This window comes from Pantherophis guttatus, chromosome 3 (genome assembly GCF_059756535.1).
Source record: "Pantherophis guttatus breed Tessera chromosome 3, ASM5975653v1, whole genome shotgun sequence".
In the NCBI taxonomy this organism is placed as follows: Eukaryota; Metazoa; Chordata; class Lepidosauria; order Squamata; family Colubridae; genus Pantherophis; species Pantherophis guttatus.
This window is the reverse complement of record NC_142065.1, coordinates 186,489,041-186,511,539: the sequence shown is the minus strand read 5'-3', so window position 1 is coordinate 186,511,539 and position 22,499 is coordinate 186,489,041. Positions and strand designations below refer to the sequence as shown.

At 38.4% G+C, this 22,499-nt stretch overlaps 1 protein-coding gene across 1 annotated transcript in view; it reads right to left on the bottom strand.

Annotated features, from left to right (window-relative positions):
* SLC26A7 (solute carrier family 26 member 7) overlaps nucleotides 1–22,499 on the bottom strand; it is a 61,220-nt gene that overhangs the window by 13,462 nt on the left and 25,259 nt on the right. Inside the window, exons 5-14 of the mRNA XM_060681906.2 lie at nucleotides 21,375–21,527; nucleotides 18,693–18,775; nucleotides 16,369–16,516; nucleotides 16,116–16,229; nucleotides 14,012–14,089; nucleotides 10,457–10,552; nucleotides 7,629–7,735; nucleotides 6,154–6,220; nucleotides 5,184–5,324; nucleotides 2,617–2,665 (exon numbers count right to left, since the gene is read on the bottom strand). Coding sequence (XP_060537889.1) covers nucleotides 2,617–2,665; nucleotides 5,184–5,324; nucleotides 6,154–6,220; nucleotides 7,629–7,735; nucleotides 10,457–10,552; nucleotides 14,012–14,089; nucleotides 16,116–16,229; nucleotides 16,369–16,516; nucleotides 18,693–18,775; nucleotides 21,375–21,527 — 1,036 coding nt within the window. The remainder of the gene's footprint in view (nucleotides 1–2,616; nucleotides 2,666–5,183; nucleotides 5,325–6,153; nucleotides 6,221–7,628; nucleotides 7,736–10,456; nucleotides 10,553–14,011; nucleotides 14,090–16,115; nucleotides 16,230–16,368; nucleotides 16,517–18,692; nucleotides 18,776–21,374; nucleotides 21,528–22,499) is intronic.

Here is a 22,499-nt window from a genome sequence, read left to right as displayed (position 1 = left end):
TACTATTAGACTATTCTAAGCAGTAGGATTGTTCCACTAAAAAAGGAAATACTACTTCTGAAATTACTCTGGTGCACAAGCTAGTTTGTGGGTTATATCTTATTGAAGTCCCCACTTCAGAATTGAAGAAGCTTCTTGGATGAAAAGCGAAACATTTTCAAGGAAAAAAAGCAAGGAAGTCCAGTTGCCTTTTAAAAAGCACTTTTGGGACCTCGTACATGCATGTTGCTCTTTCAGTCTCAGGATTCTCCAGTTTTTATCATTTAAGAAAAACTTTAAGAAAAGTCAAGCTCTTCTTCCACAACTTTTTCCTCAGATACAATAGGGATATCAGTTATAGGTCTACGGTACTAAGGGGGGGGAAAGTCTCAATCAGAACATAATGGGTCAATACATCTAAGATAAACCAATCTAGGAAGATAGCATACTTTATTTATGTTTTACTTTACCATATAAAATCCATTAAATTACAGAATGAAGCATTTTTGAAAATCTTGTACATTTATACTTAGAAAATTCCCTATGTTGCACTTCGAAAAACTTCGAGCCAACCTTGTAAATAAGCTCACAAAGATATTTTCCTGGAAGAATGTTGATTGGCCTCCTGAGAGTTGGCATAGGAGGGACAGCAAGTTTTATAATCTTTTATAGAACTCCATTAAATTCCTATGTTGTGTGTCTAGGAGAGTTTCCCTTTCCACAACAGTCTATTTGGATTCTGGACTGCACACAATGGAAGAATGAATATTAGCAATAAGCAATAACAATAGCAACAGAATTATATACCACTTCACAGTGCTTTACAGCCCTCTCTAAGAATAGAATAGAATAGAATTCTTTATTGGCCAAGTGTGATTGGACACACAAGGAATTAGTCTTGGTGCATACGCTCTCAGTGCACATAAAAGAAAAGATACATTCGTCAAGAATCATAAGGTACAACACTTAATGATAGTCATAGGGAAACAGTCAATATAAATCTTAAGGATACCAGCAACAAGGTTACAGTCATACAGTCATAAGTGGGAGGAGATGGGTGATAGGAGCGATGAGAAGATTAATAGTAATGCAGACTTAGTAATTAGTTTGACAGTGTTGAGGGAATTATTTGTTTAGCAGAGTGATGGCGTTCAGGAAAAAACTGTTCTTATGTCTAGTTGTTCTGGTGTGCAGTGCTCTATAGCATCATTTTGAGGATAGCAGATGAAACAGTTTATGTCCAGGATGTGAGGGGTCTGTAAGCAGTTTACAGAGTCAGTCTCTTGCCCCAAACAATCTGTGTCCTCATTTTACCAACCTTGGAAGGATGAAAGGCTGAGTCAATCTTGAGGCAGTGAGATTTGAACTGCCGAACTGCTGGCAGTCGGCCGTCAGCAGAATTAGCCTGCAATATTGCATTCTTAGCACTGCGCCATCACAGCCCTTACGTTAACTGTCTTCTACAGTTTGCTCACCTTTGCATTCCTTGTCTCCTATGGCTTCCACATAAATTAATAAATCAAAGGCCCTTTAAATTAAATGATCAGCACAATTCCTTCCTTCCATCAACTGGGGGTACATGAATTACACTACAGGGAACAATCTGATACCCTTTTTGGGGGGGATTCATACCACATAGACAAGCCTTCTATGCCAGTGTTCCCCAACCTTGGTAACTTTAGGTTCTGTGGATTTCAACTAAACTTCCAACATTGCTGGCTGGGGAATTTTGGGAGCTGAAGTCTACAAATCTTCAAGCTGTCGAAGTTGAGAAACCCTGTTATACTCCTTTCCTTTCCTATGCAAGATGGAAGATTTTATTTTTATTTTTTATTTTTATTTATTTATTTTTGTCAAGCATATATAAGATTACAGATAAAGTATAAACATGATTGTGAATACATGAGATGGTTATGAATAAAAGGGGACATTAGGACAGGGATGGTAGGCACGTTGGTGCACTTATGCACGCCCCTTACAGACCTCTTAGGAATGGGGTGAGGTCAACAGTAGACAGTCTAAGGTTAAAGTTTTGGGGGTTTGGGGAAGAGACCACAGGGTCAGGTAGTGCATTCCAGCCATTGCCCACTCTGTTGCTGAAGTCGTATTTTCTACAATCGAGTTCGGAGCGGCTTACCTTAAGTTTGTAATCTATTGTGTGCTCATGTGTTGTTGTCATTGAAGCTGAAGTAGTCATTGACAGGTAGCACATTGTAGCAGATAATTTTATGTACTATGCTTAGGTCAGACCGAAGGCGGCATAGCTGTTGTCTAAGCCCAAAAGTTCAAGTTTGGTGGCATAAGGTATTCTGTTGCGAACAGAGAAGTAGAGGACTCTTCTCGTGAAATATCTCTGGACTCTCTCAATTGTATTTATGTCCGATATGCTGTGCGGGTTCCAGACAGATGAACTGTATTCGAGAATTGGTCTAGCAAATGTTTTGTATGCTCTAGTTAGTGGTACAATATTACCATATTAATATGTGGACAGCAGTAAATTGGATTCTTTCCCACGATACAACAACCTGACAATCTCCTTGAGGGAAAAGAGTCTAAAATCTAAAACATGAAATCTAAATAAATAAATAAATAAACAGGAAAATTAAGCACTGATTATTTCTTGAATTATTCACTCACCATGGCAGTTTCCATTGGATAATGATGTGAGCAAAATGTTCTGTTCATACTGAAACAAAAAGCAAAGCAGCATGGTTTGATGGCAATGCTATTTCTTATTTTCTGCTTCAAAAATGGTTATTCTGACTGTTATGAATACAGTGTGTATTTGCCTTGCTAAGGACCCTGACAGTTATTTTTACACTATTTCTGAAATTGTCGAGTTTCTTCATGAACTTGGCTGCCAGAGCAACAATATTATCATTTAAAAGGGCATATTATATACAGATTAAACAAAAAACAAAAATTTGAATACAGTTTCCCTGGAAGCATGTTTACAGGAACAGGTTTCCAAGAATTGCTAAGGCTATGGGGAAAATTTACAGCATTGTTATTACCTGGGATGCAAAACTAATCCATAATGAAACATAACAATGTGAAAGCTGCAAACTTCCCAGGGTATTATTATTATTATTATTATTATTATTATTATTATTATTATTATTATTATTATTTACTGGCAGCAGTGTTGAAACAGAGGCAAAACGCAGTCATTTGTATTTGATTTCTTTCATTCACTGTAGTAACATGGATGGAAAGTGTTGATTAATTTTAAAGTTGACTAAGAGACTGTGCGTGAAATAAGCCAACATGCTTCCCTCCAGATGTAGAAATATCAACATTCAGGCATATGCACACATACATGGTTGACTCAAAGGTAAAATCATGCTATTGTTTTTAGATAGCCTTCAAAAAGCCTAATGTTTATATATCCCACTTTCCACCAACATTGATTTCCTAGTTTCATTCTTGCTTTGAGGCACAATGCTTGATGCATTTCCTTTGCAAAGGAATTACATTTTTATTCTGGTGTTTAGTCACTGTTCGCAGGTAAGTTCAAACCATATCTTATCAGATTACAAAGAACAAAAAACTATTATTTGCTTTAAACCAGGAAGGGAGAGATTATTTGAGAAGAAAAATGAAAGGTAGAAGGTGTGCATGAGCTCAGGAGGCATTTACAGATAGTCCTCACTTAACAACAACAAATGGGACAGCCACTCCATTGCTAAATGACATAGTCGCTAAGTGAGAGACACATGACTCTCACTTCAGCTGCTGTTAAGTGAGATATCATATGATCATGTGATTTTACTGCCAGCTTCTCTACTGACTCTGCTTGTCAGAGGCCTAAGAAGTATGCAAATGATAAAATATGGCTGTGAGGATGCTGCAATAATTGTAAGTGGGAGACCAGTTGTAAAATTAATTTTTCAGTGCTGCCATAACTTTAGTTGCTAAATAGGACAGTTAGTAAGCAAGGACTAGCTGTATGTGTAGAAAAAGGAGTAGCAGAACCTGGGGGCGGAGTTAAAAGAGGGATCAGCCTAGAATCCTTACATAGCCACAAATGAACTAAGCCCAAATCCAACCCCCTTTGAATACCATTGACCCGTATGTAACTCCAAGCAAGCGCTGACCTTTAGTTGAGAAGATTCCTGTGCATAGGTTTTTAGCAATAAATATGTTTAATTAAACATTCGTATGTAGACCTGGTCTTTCTAGCCTGACCGTATGCCTTGTCTGACAAGATGTGTATCTTGCATCAATGCTAACTGCATTTCAAGGGCGCTCTTTTCTAGACAGAAAGGAACAATAAAGTTGTGCAGGCAGATTTGTATTTGTATTGATGGATTCATATTTTGCCCTTAGTCTCTTTTTCGAGAACAATATGCTTTCTTTGGTAATAATTGGACAATTGAAGAGCCACATCTAAAACTGTTACACTCAAGTTCTCAAGCTTTAAATAGAAAGGAACTTGCTTCCATTTGATTCCCTCGCTTCTATTTCTATAGCTATCTACTATATTAAACACCAAATCCATTAAGGTTTAGAAAACAGCTAAATTGTTTCTGGAAGCTCTAAAAGGTTAGAAAGCACTTATTGTTGTCTCTTTAGTAGATAACATCCACTGATATTATGCCTGAGGACTACTTAAAAGGACACTGACAGCTCCTGGTTCTATGAATTTGCCTAATAATCTTCAGAGGATAAATTCTGCCCATCAACCCATCAACTCCCAGCATACGTCATGTTTAATAGAATTCTAGACTTCTACAAGCTCTACAACTCATAATTTAGACAGTTTCAACAGAAGCCTTTGTCAGGTCTTGAACCTAGGCTGTCAGTTTTCCAGCTGACAAGCCCATCATCTTAACTGTGGAGCCATTGCACCCCTCACACCTCCCTTAGTCAGATATTTCAGAAATAAAATTTGAAACTTTTATTGGAGTAGGATAGGATGAATGGGAGGAGAGAAAATGCCTCCAAATGAGTCTAGCTTCAATACTAGACAGAGTCATGTAGGACTCTTTTCAGAAACTTGGAACCTGCTATAGGTCACTGTAAGCAAAAGTGAGCTGGGGGAGAACAGAAGTCCAACTCAGCATTGTATGTCCCCTTTTGACATGCTGTGAAATTCTTAGTCATGATTTCTTCCGAGCAATACAAAATACAATCAGTTAAATGCAAATCTGGAGCCCAAATTAATTTTCATCTTTCCCTTCCCTTTATTAAGTGGATCTTACCTTGGTGATATCTTCTGACAGCTGCTGTGCACATGTCCACTCCTTATAGATTATTTCTAATATATTGGCGTAAAACTTCTTAGCATTCAGAAAGACTAATGGGTTATTCACTGACACTATTTTCACTGGTTGTGAAGATTCCTTTAGAATAAAAAAACCCCAAACTTTAGAAAATAAAATATTTTAAATGCTTTATAACATACAACACCTGCATTATCCACATGAATAATTAGGAGCACAATCAAATGCATTTTCAAATAGATCAATGACAATATGATTTAGGTTAGTACTGGTTGATCTAACAGATCTGAGCTACAATAATGGGGAACTTCTAAGCCACAGTGAAGAAGTTTTTGTATTTCTTGGACTTCTGGATTTTTGAAGCTCTGCAAAATCTGATATCTCTACAATTGTTGACTTTGAGCAATTGTTCTTGATATATAAATTCCTCCATAATATTGTTATTCTCTCAGAATTTGTGCTTGCAATCCTACATTTTTATAGAGCTGCTTTAATTTCATATGTAGATCTGCTGTTTTCTTGGAAATTATTGCTTGTCATAAAGTTCAATAAACTATAATGTACAAAATAAAATATTATCATCCAAGCCCAAAGGAAATCAAGCAGAGATATCAACTCACAGCAAGTTGACAGCCACAAGTTAAGAGATTCCAGACTTCTCCCCAATAATTTTGTCATACTTTAAGTTAAGGGAATGCCATGGGTATGCCTTGAATTGCCATGAAATAGGATTGTTACTAAACTGTGAGTGAACAGGTGAGATAAATAAAAACACATTTCTCTCGTGACTTTAGACTACATATGAGCAAAGCCTGAACACACAGCCCTCACATATTTGGCCATCTGGAAAAAGAACTGAAACCTTTACATTTCTACTCATAACAACTTCAGAGAGAAGGAGCAAAGAAATTTTTCCAAAGATAAAAAAGAACAAGAAAATTAAGCTTACAAAGTCTACTTCTGTTTTGAATCTGCATTCTGTTTCATTCATGTGCTTCAAGCTCAGTGTTGTTGCTCTATGACAAATATATAGAAGAATGTGTAACAAATACATAAAACAGAAAATCTTTAAAAAATCAAGTGTTTTTCTTGTGGTCCTATTCCAAGTGGACCAGATGCTGTAAATTACTTCCTAGCATAAGGTGCTTGCATGTTTAAACCATTGGATTCATATTATATTCTAAGAATGCTTAATATTTAAGATAATCATAGAAGTAGTATATTTATCTAAGTTGTCTTGCTGGTCATGAAAGATAAGCATTCTCCTGGTAGATTTTACATAACTTTTTTATATTTCCATGACAATTGCTAGGGTATTAGCAATAGCAATACCACTTGCAATTATCTTTTCTTTTTATGTACACTGAGAGCATATGCACCAAGACAAATTCCTTGTGTGTCCAATCACATTTGGCCAATAAAAAATTATATTCTATTCTGTTCTGTTCTGTTCTGCTCTGCTCTGCTCTGCTCTGCTCTGCTCTGCTCTGCTCTGCTCTGCTCTGCTCTGCTCTGCTCTATTCTTAGACTTAGGTACCACTCCATAGTGCTTTACAGCACTCTCTAAGCGTTTTACAGAGTCAGGACATTGCCCCCAACATTCTGGGTCCTCATTTTTTTACAGAGTCAGCACATTGCCCCCAACATTCTGGGACCCCGGAAGGATGGAGGGCTGAGTCAACTTTGAGCCAGTCAAGATCGAACTCCAGGCTGGTTTCACTCACCCCAAAATAAGTATAAGTAGTCCTTGGCTTACGATCACAATTGGAACCAGAATTTTGGTGCTAATTGGTGCAGTCATTAAGTGAGCCATCATGTGACCAGATTCAATTTTACAACCATTTTTTACTGCGGTCCTTAAGCAAATTATGTGACTGTTAAGTGAATCACATGGTCATTGAGTGAATCTGGCTTACTCAATTGACTTTGGTTGTTGGAAGCCAGCTGAGAAGGTTGCAAAGGACTGCAAGACATGGCAACTGCTTGAACAGTCATAAGTTAAGGACTATCTGTAATTTCTAACCTCTTTTACGGAGCAGGTAGGAGAAAGAGGCACAGGAATTTGAACACTTATTGCAGTATACATAGAACTGGCATTTGATATACAGCAGCCACTGGAATTTTTTTGAAAATACCCTCTTGACTTTGGTATTATCAATCAGAAGTTCTTGAGTCCTTATGGGCCTATTTATCTGTTCTAATCAAACCTGTCAAGAATAAATCTGACTGAAATAGCAGAATAATTATACTTCCCACTCATTAAAACTTCCAAGATTATTTGTAGGAGGTTACCAAAAAAAAAAAAAAAAGCTGAAGAGTTATACATAACAAAAGCAATTTGTGGTATATTTGTCATGAGCAGAAGAGAATCATTCAGCATTTCCAGAAATCATTTGCTTCTAAAAACATTTTAAAAGGCCTGACCTTGAAAAGCGGAAAACCACTATGATTATTGTGCAGACGACACCGTACAGTAACCCTACATTAGCAGCAAAGCAAACTGTAAACACGTAAGTGCTGACCCATATACTCTGAAAGATACAAAAGATGGAAACATATTTCATAATTAGATACACCAAATTCTTTCTACTGGTGGCTTTGTTATATAATTAACATTTTCATTGCTTTAATTGGAAACAAACACATGTAAAATCTGAAAAGCTATTTTACAAGATATATATATTTTAAATTTAAATAATTTAACAACCGCGTACCTCAGAAGATATTGGCCTTCTAAACTGGTAATTGAAGAATATTTCATTCTTCAGAATGGGGGTGTCAAAACTTGATTTCATTGAGGGCTGCATCAGGGTTGTGTTTGACCGCGGAGGGCTGGGATGGGTGTGGCCAAGGTAGGCATGGCCAGCTCGACATCACTCATGTTAGGGGCACCTGTGGCGGCCCGAGCACTCTGCCAGCAAAAACAGGCTCCTGAGCTCTGTTTTCGGCTGCAACAGCTTCCTGCAACCCTCTGCCAGGGAAAACGGAGCTCTGGAGGGCCACCTGAGGCCCTCCCAAGCTCCGTTTTTGCTGATAGATGCATCATGAGCCGGTCCGCTGTCTCCAGGGGTGGCCCCACAGGCCAGATCTAAGCACCGTGGGGGCTGGATCTGGCCCACGGGCCTTGAGTTTGAAACCCCTGGTCTAGAAAACTGAGCATTTGCTAAAGCATATATGAAATTAAGGCTGTGCAAAGCATTCATAAGGAGTGCTTTGCAAACCAAGTTAATGAAGCCCTGCAGCCGTCCTTTTCAAAGCACTGAAACGATTGCATCTTCTGAAAATTAGAAAAGCAGATGTGGACCCACATACATGTGGAAACAACCAGGGAAAGCATGATTTTATATATTTCAGAATATATTTATATGTATGCCTCTTTGGCTTTCTTAGATCATGTCCTTATAAAGTTAACTGCTTGTGCTCAAAGACTATAGCATTTTGACATCCTTTTGATTTCTTATGAAATAAAAATATCATAGCATGGAAAAGAAGAAAAATCACGAATGCAAAATTAAAAGTGCCTTTTAACAAATCTGGAGTTAAACCATATTTATTTTTTTATTTGCTTGGAAACATTCATACATTTCTTATTTTAATACTATTGTATTTCAGAACCTTGCTTTTCATTTCAAAGCATAATTGTAATGTAGAAATTTTGCTGTAAAGTCAGAGAGAACACTGAGTAAAACATTATATTCTAATCAGAAAAACCAGCTATTTGTGTTTAGAAACAAAACAGAAGCTGGAATAGTTAGGAATTATGACAAAAATCCACTTCATCCCTAGCATATGGAATTTTAAGGAAATCAAAATGATGGGAAATTATCCTCTGGTGACTAATTGACATTTGAATGAGGCAGCCTGATTATTTTCAAACTCTTCTATTGTGGATAAATTCTTATATAAATCATATCACAATGCTTAGTCCTTAGAGCAAATTTGCCAAATTGAAATTATAATCACATCTGGAGTGAAGTCATTTCTTTACAAAAGCACTGAAGCATAGAACTTGGGAAAATGACTGGCTCAGCACTTACGGTACATATTAAAATGTTGACTATGAATTTCAAGTGGAAGACAAGGAGACAACAAACAGAGGCTCAGGAAAACTTCATATAAATTGTGAATAGCAACAAATAAAAATCATAGTTTGAAACAAGAACCCTGGCTAAACACTCTAATGATGAACCAAAGGAGAATGCTAATTTTGCAGCAATATTCTAAGTCTTATATACGGGATGGGACCAGTGGTAAAATCCAAATTTTTTTACTACTGATTCTGTGGGCGTGTCTTGGTGGGCATGGCAGGAGGATACTGCAAAATCCCCATTGCCTCCTCACTCCTGGAGGAAGGATATTTCAAAATCTCCATTCCCACCCCACTCTGGGGCCAGCCAGAGGTGGTATTTGCCAGTTCTCCGAACTATTCAAAATTTCCGCTACCGGTTCTCCAGAACCTATCAGAACCTGCTGGATTTCACCCCTGGATGGGACCTGTAGTAGCTGCTACCTGATGTTGAAAAAAACCATTAAAAAAGTAACTTTTGAAGCCTCCCAGTAATGTCCCAAAGGTGCTTTTTCAAAAGGCAACTGGATGAGAAGCAAAACAACTTCAAGGAAAAAAACAAAGAAAAGTCCAGTTGCCTTTTGAAAAAGTGCCTATGGGACACAAAAGGGAGGATTTATTTATTAAATCTACAGGCCTTCCAGGGCAGCTACAAGGATAAGGAAATGAAACTTTTAAGATTACTCCATATCAGGGGTGAAATGCTACCGGTTTGAGCCAGTTCGCCTGAACCGGTAGTAAAAAATGCTACCGATTCACCCAAACTGGTAGTAAAAAAATGCTTTAAAAAAGTAAAAAAAACACGTTCCGACGATCGCGCAGCACAGCTGATTGTCACAGCTGATCATCGGAACCTCTTTTTTTTACTTTTTTAAAACATTTTTTACTACCTATTCACCTGAACCGGCAGTAAAAAAATGCTTTAAAAAAGAAAAAAAAGGTTCCAATGATCGTGGGCACAGCTGATTGTCACAGCTGATTGTCGGAACCATTTAAAAACTTTTTTTAGTTAAAAAATGCTTGAAAAAGTAAAAAAAAAAGTTGGCCGTGCCTTACCCAGTCACCTGAACCCCCACCAAGCCATGCCCACCAAGCCACGCCCACAGAAGCGGTAGGGAAAATTTTTGAATTTCACCACTGCTCCATATCCTGAAAAAATTGTGCAATAAAGTTCAACTTTACTTACCCATTCAGTTTTATCCACACTCCAGTATTTTTTTAAATCTCGGAACTGCATCAGCATTCCCTTCAGGCCCACCACAATGATACTTGCTAGCACACCCTGGGATGACAGAGACATTCATTATAAGACAAAGTTCATTATTCTGGAGGGGGAATTATTTTGGCAAAAGGACTGGCAAGTCATAAGGCAGGAGCAGATATTGTTCATATATATTTCATTCCCTTTCCCAAATATACATAATGCAAAATTAAAAATTAACCCAATAACTAAATATGTTTAGTTGAATGCAATTGTTACACTTGCATCTACCATGTGTCCCTATTTCTCTCCTAGCCCAGAACTCTAATTGTTGTTCTTTAGGGGAAAAAAAAAAGGCTTTCATCAGAAAGAGGTTGATGCAGAGGTGGTATTCAGCCGGTTCACACCAGTTCACACAAACTGTTGACAGAAATTTGGCCAAGGTCGCTGAACCAGTAGCAATGGCTGGCTGGCGACACACCCAAACTGGTCGCCCAGTCGCCTGCCCTGCCCACCATGTTCGTCGCCATGTTCTTTGTGCAAGCACATTCCATTGCCTTGCAAGTCCAATGGGATGTGCATGCGCGAAGAACATGGTGGCGACAGCAGCAGCTTTTTCTGCGATCTCCAGTACTTTTCAGTGGCTTGCGGGAGGCTTCTTTGCCAGCTGCTTTCCAGCAGCGGCGGCTGGCTGGGGGCCGCTGAAAACTCCGGTCAGCTTGCCTTCCGGACTCTAGACCAGCTGCCATGGAAGGTAAGCAACCCAAACAAAGAGGCAGTGGTGGGGGAAGAAGCGGAGCTAGGGCCAGGGCAACAAAAGGAGGGGAAATGGGGCGACTCGCAAAGGGAGGGTGGGGGTGGATAGGTGGAAATTCTAATTTTTTCCCTACCTTTTCCTGTGGGCATGGCTACGTGGGGGGAGTCATGTGATTGAGTGGGCGTGGGTATGAGTGATGTCAAGTTGGCCATGCCCACATAGTCATATGCCCCCCCACCTAGCCACACCCACTGAACCGATAGTGAAAATTTTTGAAAGCCACCACTTGGTTGATCTGATATTCAGGTTCACCTATTTTCCATACTTCTTTAGGATTCTTTTTGGTTTTGAACTATTATAGGCATACAGTATCTGAACTACATTTTCTTTTCTCTGTCTGGACTTTCAGGACTAAGGTAGAAATACAAAAAGCTTAATACTTCTAATACATAGAAAAAACAAGTAAGATAGACTTTCCCTGGAAGCCTGCGTGCCAATTTCCAACAAGCAACAATTTCCACATTGCAATATGGAATGTCTGGATTCAATCACCTTAAGAAAATCGAGATTATGGTTCAATGTGATAGGTGAACCATATCTAGCTTTACAACTAAAATTTGATCAATGTTTGTTTTAATCCAATTGTTGTCTGCTGCTCAGAGCTGCTTTTGGTGAGATCAGCAGCTAGATAAATTTGATTAATTAATCAAGTAAATTTTTATAAGCTCCAGTTATATCCTTTCTTCAGTGGTGGCCAACCAAAAGCAATTCATGATTAAGATAATGACCTGCTAGCAATCATATCTTCCACCTATGCATGACAGCCTTCTTAGACTTTATGATTTTTCTTGAATGAATCTGCAATTTGTGTGCATTTATATATGTAAAAATAAGCTCCACAGAAAGCAGAGGGATTTCCTTCTGCATATTATAAAAAGTAAAAATTCCTTTGAATCAAATCTGGCTATTGGAGTCTATATTCAGCGCACCTTGATTTCTGGCAACAATATTTATTTTTTCCTTACAATGATGTCCAATCTTTACACCAGAAACTTAAAACTACATATGACAAATGGCCATATCAGGGGTGAAATGCTATCAGTTTGGGCGCAGTTCTCCCAAACCAGGAGTGAAAATGCCTGAACCAGTAGTAAAAAAATGCTTTAAAAAGTAAAAAAGACCCTGTAGTACAGTGGACTAAAGCATTGTTATTAACATCTGCTGCTTGCAATGACTGCAAGTTCAAATCTCACCAGGCTCAAGGTTGACTCAGCCTTCCATCCTTTCAAAGCTAGGTAAAATGAGGACCCAGATTGTGGGGGCAATAAGCTGACTTTGTATAAATATATAAAAGTATGAAGGCTATTGCTTAACGCATTGTAAGCCGCCCTGAGTCTCCGGAGAAGGGCGGCATATAAATTAAAGCAAAAAAAAAAAGTTCCGAGGATCGCAGCAGCACAGTTGATTGTTTGAACTTTTTTTTACTTTTTTTAGCATTTTTTTACTACTGGTTCGACTAGGTAGTAAAAAAATGCTTAAAAAGAGTATAAAAAAGGTTCCGACAATCAGCTGTGACAATCAGCTATGTCGCGCTATGGTCGCAACTTTTTTCTTTTTACTTTTTAAAGCATTTTTTTACTATCTACCCTGTTTCCCTTGAAAATAAGACATCTCCTGATAATAAGCCCAATCAGCTTTTGAGCGCATGTGCTAAAATAAGCCTCCCCTCCGAAAATAAGCCCTCCCCCAAAAATATTTAAACGCAGAGTTGGAAATCAAGTAAGACGGCAAGAGGAACCCCGTCTTGCTCCACGCATCCCAAAGTAGTAAGACCTCCCCGAAAATAAGGCCAATTGCTTATTTCGGGGTTCCAAAAAATATAAGACAGGGTCTTATTTTTGGGGAAATACGGTATTGCCCCAACCGGTATTTTTGTGTAAAGTGTGATAGTTTGTTTTTGAGCTCTCTGTGAGGTTCCTACTTGTTGCAGGGGCCATTTTGTGTGAAGTCCAGCTCCTTTTGCATTGTGTGTGAGTCAGTTGTGTAGCTTTTGTGTTATTTTTGTGTAAAGTGTGATAGTTGGTTTTCCCGGTCACCTGCCCACCAAGCCACGACGACCAAGCCACGACCACAGAACCAGTAGGGAAAATTTTTGAATTTCACCACTGGGCCATATGGATGTGGTGAACCACTGCTTTCTTCTGAGATTATTGTTTTAAAAAATTTCCCAATCTAGCCTATAGCTCGGGGATTTTTTGTGGTGTCTCATCAAAGTTCTAAGCAGATCCAACCTAATAGCTGAAGCAAATTACCCTACAGTTGCTTTCCTTTCTCCTGTTCACCTAAGTCCCTGTGCAAGCACTTTTGTTACACAAAAAGTGTTTTCTTTCTTAAGCAAAAAAAAGGGGAGGGGAAGTGCTTCACGGTTTATACACTGGAAGAATAAATTGTGTTCTTGTGCTGGGGCCAAAAACCCCAGCTCAGTCTTACAGCCTATTTTAATCTTATATATTAGGTGCACAATATCTAAGCTTCTTATCCAAGCAAAATAAAGAGTACTTTTTCCACATATTTTTTGTTCTTGGCATGTAGCAATGGAGTATCCTTTAATGGAATCCTAAAGAAAGTGGAATGGTCATTTTCAGAAATAATAATTTCAGCTAAATAGCTATGCAATTCAAATAATAATAATAATAAACTCTAATAAAAATAGAATAGTAATTAAATAAGCACACATTAACAGTTAAACTAAATAATAATAATAATAAAAAAAAGAATTGTACCATGGGTAGCCAGTATAACATTGGTCCTATTGTATAGATAACCACAAGCACCAATATACAAGATATCAGACAAGCCACCTAAAAAGAGTTGGAAAGAAAAATATATCATATTATTCAGATTCTAAAACTCCTACAAATAAAAGTCCTTGGTTTTCTCAAAATTGCTGAGCATAACAAACCACTGCAGACATATAAAAATTAACAGAGTTGAGAAAGGGACTTTTGTCTCTCTCATAATCTGTAGTTGGAAACATTTGAGAATAAATTAATATTTTTTCTTGTTATAGGGCAGTGATGGTTAACCTTTTTAGTGCTGAGTGCCCAAAGTACACACACACACAAATGCAAATACACACACGTGTGCCCAAACCCCCAAAATGCAATGTGAGCACCCCCGTGCATGTGGCCTGGCCCACCCTGCACCCTGTTTTGGGCCTGCAAAGCCTTCTGCATCAACCTGCACCCACGCGCATGGGCGCGCGTGTCCCCCAGATGCGCCCCATCCCCCGTGCATGTGCAGCAGAGACCAGAAGACCAGCTGGCTGGCGGAAGATGCACACGCATGTGCAGTGGAGCTGGGCTGGGGTGATGGCTGGTGTGCCCGCAGAGAGGGCTCTGCGTGCCACCTGTGGCACGCATGCCATAGGTTCACCATCACCATTATAGGGTATTTCTACATTACTCAAGAAGAAAATGCATGTATCAAATAACAGTATATGCAACATAAACTCAAAAGTGGCACATGTTATTTCAGATATACTACCAAAGAACAGCTTTAAAGAAGAAAACTCAAAGATGTAAAGTTGTATTTTTACAAAAATAACAATGTGTTCACTGTCTACTTTGATCTGTATAAATGTTGAAATCCAGAGATATTGATATATACCCTCATTTCATTTAAATCATGTAGGGTGGGTTTGCATTTGTACAGATGCACACGTAACAAAACCATCTCTTGAAAGCTACCATGGCTTTTGATCGTGGGGGAAATCTGAGAAAAATTGTTCTAATATATCTATCTGGAAGTCTTCAGATGGAGAACTTGGCTCTAGTTACCCCAGCAAACTAATACCAGAGCTATGCAATGTTTCTGTATGTTAGTGAATTAAATCTTTACTTTCAAGAAAAAATTATGCTTCAGATTTGATTTGTATGAGCATAATTTACATTTTCTTAAAGAAGTTTCCCTTTTCCTTTCTTTTACTCTGTCCAAGAATAGAATAGACTTCTTTATTTGTTCAAGTGTGATGGGACACACAAGAAATTTGTCTCCAGTGCATCATAAGCTCTCAGTGTACATACAACCCACAAGTGATAAATCATGATCAAGCTGTGTATCAAGCGGTGGAGTATGGTATTACTCAGGGGTGAAATTCACTTACTTTCCCCACACGCTGTAGTCTGTGCATGCGCAAAGCCTTTTGCACATGCACAGAGACTTAAAATCATCACAAAAAAGTGATGTCATGACATCCACGCAGGTTGGCGGAGCCTCCCGCAGCCGCCGCTATCGGTTCACCCGAGCCGGATAGAACCGGCTGAATTTCACCCCTGGTATTACCTAGTTTGATACTGAAATGCCTGCAAAAGGACAACCAAGACCAGAAAACACCAAGGACCCTGCAGACTGTAGAGTACCAACTCATTCTTCATTTTAAGTAAACTTTCTTTTGTCTTCAAGAATTTTACATTGGATGATACATTATTGAATATACATGACTGTCATCAAAAACAAGTACCTCTTGTCACTTTTTTCCTTCCTCTTTTCTTCTTTTGCATATTAAAGGACTATGTGATGATTTTTGTGTCAAAAGTTTCTCCAATATACGGAGCATCATTTTGGCAAAGAAGTAAGAAAAGGAAAGGAATTGCTGTTTTCCACAGCAATACATCCCTTCATAAATATGACTCTGCTCTAAATGCCCAATTAATAAATACTATAAATTTTAAAGTTTCTTCCCCATGCTGATCTGGTTCTTTAATCACACTAAGATTTGCAGAACTTTTAAAGATGATGTATTAAAAGCTAATACTTCTCTCTGAGTTGAATAGTCATTCTATATAGGCCACTGTCTCCACCCATCCAGCATGGCAGTAGGAATACCTGTGTTTTTGCTCCAGTGTTGTACAGAAGTACGGTTCGTCCCATGGCTGCTGCACTTGGTATGCAAAAGAAAAATGAAGGGATCACATTGCTGAGGCCATGAGCCAAGAACTCCTGAAAAAGTTTATTTAAAAAAATAAGGAAGAGGCTAGATCAAAGACCCATAGAATCAAATATCATCAACTTGCCTTCCCATCTCTTATACCATCATCCCCAAATAAATGCATCCCAAAGGCAAATTATTATTTTTTACCTGATTATCATCCACAGAGTAATGAAATCTCTGAGCAGAGTCATGGGCCAGAGCTAGAGATGCCACATAACCAACTAATGCAACTCCAAAAGCCTCTGTCACTATTTCAGGGAGGATTTTCAAAGGTGGAGACCTTGGAGCTGGAATACTGCAAAAGTAAGGATGCTTTTAGGTGGCAGAAAATGTCACCCTGAAGAATGTGGCAAAACTGTTGTGAATATTAAGTGAATATCCTAGAGAAACCAGCTGTACTGTACATTATTCTACTATTACAAATATCATTAGAACCTACAAAGGGCCATGCATTATAGGTACTGAATTTTTTTGTTCTTATTCTGTTCAGTCGTGTCCAATTCTCAAAACTGACTGAATTTATTTAACAATCATGTGCTCAGTTCTGTGCTCTTAAAAACTGTTAAACTGTTAGCATAAGGCTAAGAGCATGATCTGGATCAGGGATGTCAAACTTGTGATGACACATTGTCATTGTGTAACATATCACAACTTTTTTTCCCTTCACTAAACCGGGGGTGGGCATGGCCAGTGCATGATGCAACCGGCCCACGGGCCATGAGTTTGACACCCCTGATCTGGATTATGCCATTTAAATTTGAGCTCAGGCATCAGTTTAATTTCTTGATATGCAAAAAATCATGTATGCAAGCCTCAACCTCAAATGCCACCATGTTTTTTGTAACGTTAAAATAATTTAACTGGCCTATCTTGCATCTTGCTTGTTTGTTGATTGATTAGTTTTGCTCTGTTTCATGGGTGTCCCCATAGTGATTCTGTATGAAAGAAGTATCCCATTAGTACAGATAATCCTCAATTTACAATAGTTCTTTTAGTGACCATTAGAAATTACAACGGCACTGAAAAAAGTGACTTATGGCCGTTTTTCACATCTACGACTGTTGCAGGATCCCCATGGTCATGTCATCAAAATTGGCAACTGACTCATCTTTACGATGGCTGCAGTGTCTTGGGGGTCATATAATCATTACCTTTTGCAACCTTCTGTCAAGCAAAATCTATGAGGAAACCAGATTGTTTTCCAGGCCTGACACAGATTCAGTTAACAATCGTATTATTAACTTAACAACTGCATTAGATTCACTTAACAATTGTGGCAAGAAAGATCATAGAATGGGGCAAAACTCACTTAACAAATGTCTCACTTCGGAACATAAATTTTGGGCTCATTGAGCCCAATTTTGCCCCATTTTGCCACCTTTATTTGCCACAGTTGTTAAGTGAACCATTGCAGTTGTTAAGTTAGTAACACGGTTGTTAAGTGAATCTGGCTTCCCCATTGACTTTGCTGGTCAGAAGGTCGCAAAACGGGATCACATGGTTGTACATTTGAAAAACAGTCATAAGTCACTTTTTTCAGAGCCTTTGTAACTTCGAACAGTCACTAAATGAATGATTCTAACTCGAGGACTACCTGTACATACAGACAGTATATGTGATTTGAAATAAAGTGGCCAAGCAAGCCACGCAAAGGGCACAAGGTTTTTAAGAAGCCAACGCTTTAACTCATCTCTTTGAAATGCTGAGCACAACTTTTAATAAAAATTGTATTCTTATCTTATTCTTTGCCAAATATTTTTTAAATTTAAAGTGCCTTTTAACAAAACCTAAATGTGGGTGCTGGGAAAACAAAATGTTCTGATAAATGCAATCCCTCGTCCAGTTATGTTTTTCTCCTTTCAAAAAACATTCCTGCCCCAACAAGGCGCAATGAAAGGAAATATATTTATAGCAACTCCTGAACTTATTTCAATGCATTTCAGGTACTGGGTATGTGCGGGGGCAGAGAACACTGCATAGCCTTCAAATTTCCCAACACTGAAATAAATTACTGTGAAAGTAGCAGAGAGGCACAAGAGGTAAATCTGATGTCAAATTTCTCCACCCAAAATTAAGCCCTATCTGTGACCCGAGAGAGAATAGTCTATAAGTGAAAAACAAAGGATAGATTATTTTATTATTGAATGCATAAATTTAAAAGCATTTGATTTATCCCTTTGAAAACTCTCTGTATGAATTACAGAAAGTGCACTCAGAAAGATGCAGAAAACATTTACCAATAGGGATATGTTATTAAAAACAAAATTATTAGGTACCATATTCTGATTTCATTTCTTCTCCTGAGATGTTATCATTTGTAGTAATGCAAACTGTGTACTTTTATTTTCAACTGTTTTGTTGCTTAGTTCACATTAACAACTGAAACCTACTGTATAAAATCTGGGTAAGAAATAACTATTTCCATACATGTATATAAACACAAAAAAACTTATTTATAGAAGACTCATTACCCTTTTGGAATATGTCCCACAACTTCCAGGCCAAAACTGTGCTCCATGTCAGCAGAATAGCAGATGAAAGAGGTAGCAATTACCTATTGTCAAGCAACAATAAAGATTAAGTGATTTGAAACAAGGTTATTTTTTTTAAAAGTACAAGAAGTAGCGTAACTGTTTTTCTACTTTCTTAGACATATGGATTAAGATCAACTATACAGCCAACTATGAGATGGGATCATTTGTTGAATACCATAATTATCGACTCAGATTATGGGTTCAGGGGAGACATAAAGGAATGTTCTTTGATCCAAAGGCCATATTGTTTCTTGGAAAACACAATGGGAGTCTTGTAGCCATGCCTCCTTCAGTGACATGTCTTAATATATTTTAGAATTCCAAATGTGTTCCCTCCAGTTCCCAGTTGCAGGAACTGGGTATGTCTAGTTTAATGAAATGAAGCACTAGGGGAGACATGATAGCAGTGTTCCAATAACTCAGGGACTGCCACAAAGAAGAGGGAGTCAAACTATTCTTCAAAGCACCTGAAGGTAGGACAAGAAGCAATGGATGGAAAGTAATCAAGGAGAGAAGCAACTTAGAACTAAGGAGAAATTTCCTGACAGTTAGAACAATTAATCAGTGGAACAACTTGCCTCCAGAAGTTGTAAATGCTCCAACACTGGAAATTTTTAAGAAGATATTGGATAACCATTTGTCTGAAGTGGTGTAGGGTTTCCTGCCTAAGCAGGGGGTTGGACTAGAAGACCTCCAAGGTTCCTTCCAACTCTGTTATTCTATTCTATTCCATACTCAGCACCATTTTATATAACTCATATTATTAAGAGAATCCCAAGCAGTGGTCAGTTGCTCCCAGTTCGCACCGGTTCGCAAGAACCAGTAGTAAAATTTGTAGTAGTTCAGAGAACCGGTAATAACATTGGCTGGCCACACCCTCAAACTGGTCCCCGGCCCGGTCGCCACTCGCTTGCCCCGCCAACCTCATCAGAGGCTTTTTTTTTCTTTTAAAAGCATTTTTTCTGCAACTTCTTCGGCCGAAGAGGTTGTAGGGGAAAAAATGCCTTTAAAAGCTTCTGGCGATCCCAGCTGAGTTGCCTGATCGTCAGAGGCTTCTAAAAGCATTTTTTTCTGCAACTTCTTAAGGTTGTAGAAAAAATGCTTTTAAAAGTTAAAAAAAAAGTTGGCCATGCCCACCCAGTCACATTACCCCCCCCACCAAGCCACACCCACAAAATAAGCCATGCCCACAGAACTGGTAATAAAAAAATTTAGAACCCACCCCTGGTCCCTAGCCTTCCAGAGATACTTTCTGGAGTCCAGGTGGTGGTGGGACCAGAAAAAAAAAAAGGTAGGAGTCATATAGTGTATCACCTTTCTAAAGATGTAAAAATCCCGGGTTAGGATATAGTAAACTCTCTGCCTGGGCAGCCCTAACCTGCCTGGAGATGGTGATTTGGCATTAAATTTATACATCTTTACATTGGAAACACAGGATATATATTGATTTAAATAAAAAGTATTAATGTAGCTAGCTCATCTGACATTTTTAAGAGAAACAAATTGGGGCATTCTTCAAATTAATTACCCTATCTTATATATCACAACATTGTCTGACTGACATTAATGGGCACAAACAGTATTGATTAAATCTTTATTATCTTTTTCTTTCATAAGAACATAATATTTTTCTCAGAAGTTTTATGAGAAACAATATACAAATTTTGTGGCAGTGGGCTTTGAGACATGCAGCATATCAACATCATTTTGTTTATTTGATTATTACAGGCAGAAGAAAAAGATTTTTTTAAAAAAACATGGTCAAGTTTTCTAGAATTATTTACTTACGGTGCTTCCTGGGAATTTTAATTTTTAATTATCCTGTAACATGATAAATTATATTATAAAATAAAATTGTAGCTGGTTTGTGTATTTGTTAGATTTTTTTTATTCATGCCTTTCCTTTTAGAAATGATACATAGCATACCACTCCCTTCTTCTTTCTTCCTGCCCTGTTGCGTACCTTCATATATGTCCATGTCAGGGATGGGCTTCAAAATTTTTAGCAAGGGGTTCTCTGCCCGGTTGCTGGGTGGGGATGGCCATGGTGGGCATGGCCTAGTCGGCTTCCTACACTATGGCGGGGGGGGGGCGTTTTTGTCAACTCCAGGCTCTGGAGGCTTTCCTCAAGCCTCTGGGAGGGCGAAAATAGCCTCCCCAGGCTCCAAAGGCCCCCTGGAGGCAGGAAACGGACCCGTTTCTGGCTTCCTGAACTTCCAGTAGGCCTGGTTTTTGCCCTCCCTCAGCCTCCGCACATGCCCTGCACTTACTTGCATCCAAAACATGCTGTGTGGGGACTCCTGGGAGGGGTGGGATGGGGTGAGCCAGGCCAGCCAGGAGTGGGATTTGGCGGTTCTCCGAACTGCGCAGAATCTTAGCTAGAGGTTCTCCCGAACCCCTGCGAACCCCCAGCAGCCCACCCCTGGTCCATGTGCATGTATGCGTGTTGGTCATCCTACCAATTGCCCTGGCTGAGAATAGACTTGAACTGATTCACAGCAGATTTACCATAACATCATTACAATGCTAAATCTATACACATTTGTTTCATGAAATAAGCAGAAGGCATCAAGAACTGTAGCAAATTATCAATACAGTACCTACCAAAGTCATACTTACCAGAACCAAATCAATAGGAACCACTATTTTAATTTTCTTCTTAAATTTTTCATTTAGCTCTTTAACAAGAACTAATATGGCAATACTAGATATAGACAATAGCACAGTTTCCAGCTGAATGGATCTGATGTTTTCAAAAATGTAGGCATAAATCTATATGGAAAGAAAGATCATACCTTATAAATAAGCAATATTTAAAGATACATTCAGTTATGAAGAAGTTAATGATACTGATACTGAGACCTAATCCTGAATATTATAAATTGGATCCAGCAATGTCCTCCACAAACAATAGAATTTCTTTTGTTTTCTGAAGAGATACATACTCAGTTCAAATCTTTATTAGAGAAAAGTGGGGGGCTTCTGCTAAATGATTCATCTTTCCTGTAATTTCCAGGTGGTTTCTTAAACTTCTGGAAACAGTATGAATCTTTGATATTTGCTTTATATACCTACAGAAATCTAGATGATCACAAATATATACTATTTAATATGTAAAAGATATAAGGTAGACAACTGGCATAGTAAGTTGAGTCAACTATGCTTGTAACAGTTTCCAAAATTAATATTAATTTTAAAAACATCAATAATTATGACATGGAATATCAGTACTCATAGCCAATGAGCTACAGAAGAATCTGCTATTAATGACAGAGACACAAGTCAAGGCCTATTTTAAGAAAGGCAGTGATATCAAGTTCTAAGGCTCACCTTCAACACACACACACACACACACACACACACACACACACACACACACACACACAAATAGGGTCTAAGATTCTCCAAGCAAAGACAAAAGCTTCATGGGAATTCAGAACAAAACAGAATAATAGAGTTGGAAGGGACTTTGGAAGTCTTCTAGTCCAACCCACTGTTCAAGCAGAAGACACGATACCAATCCAGACAAATGGCTGTAAAATGAACCTAGAGAGTCCTAATGATAATTCCACTGAAGATGACCTCTACAAATAAAAAGGTAATTTGGTGGGTTTCAGGTTGCTGTGAACTCTACCATCAAGCTTAACTGCTTACTCTTCTTATTAGCCATTGCCCTTGTCCAACAACATAAAGAAACTGAGACTGCCATTTCTAGTTTTCCAGAACTGAATTATAGAGGGATTA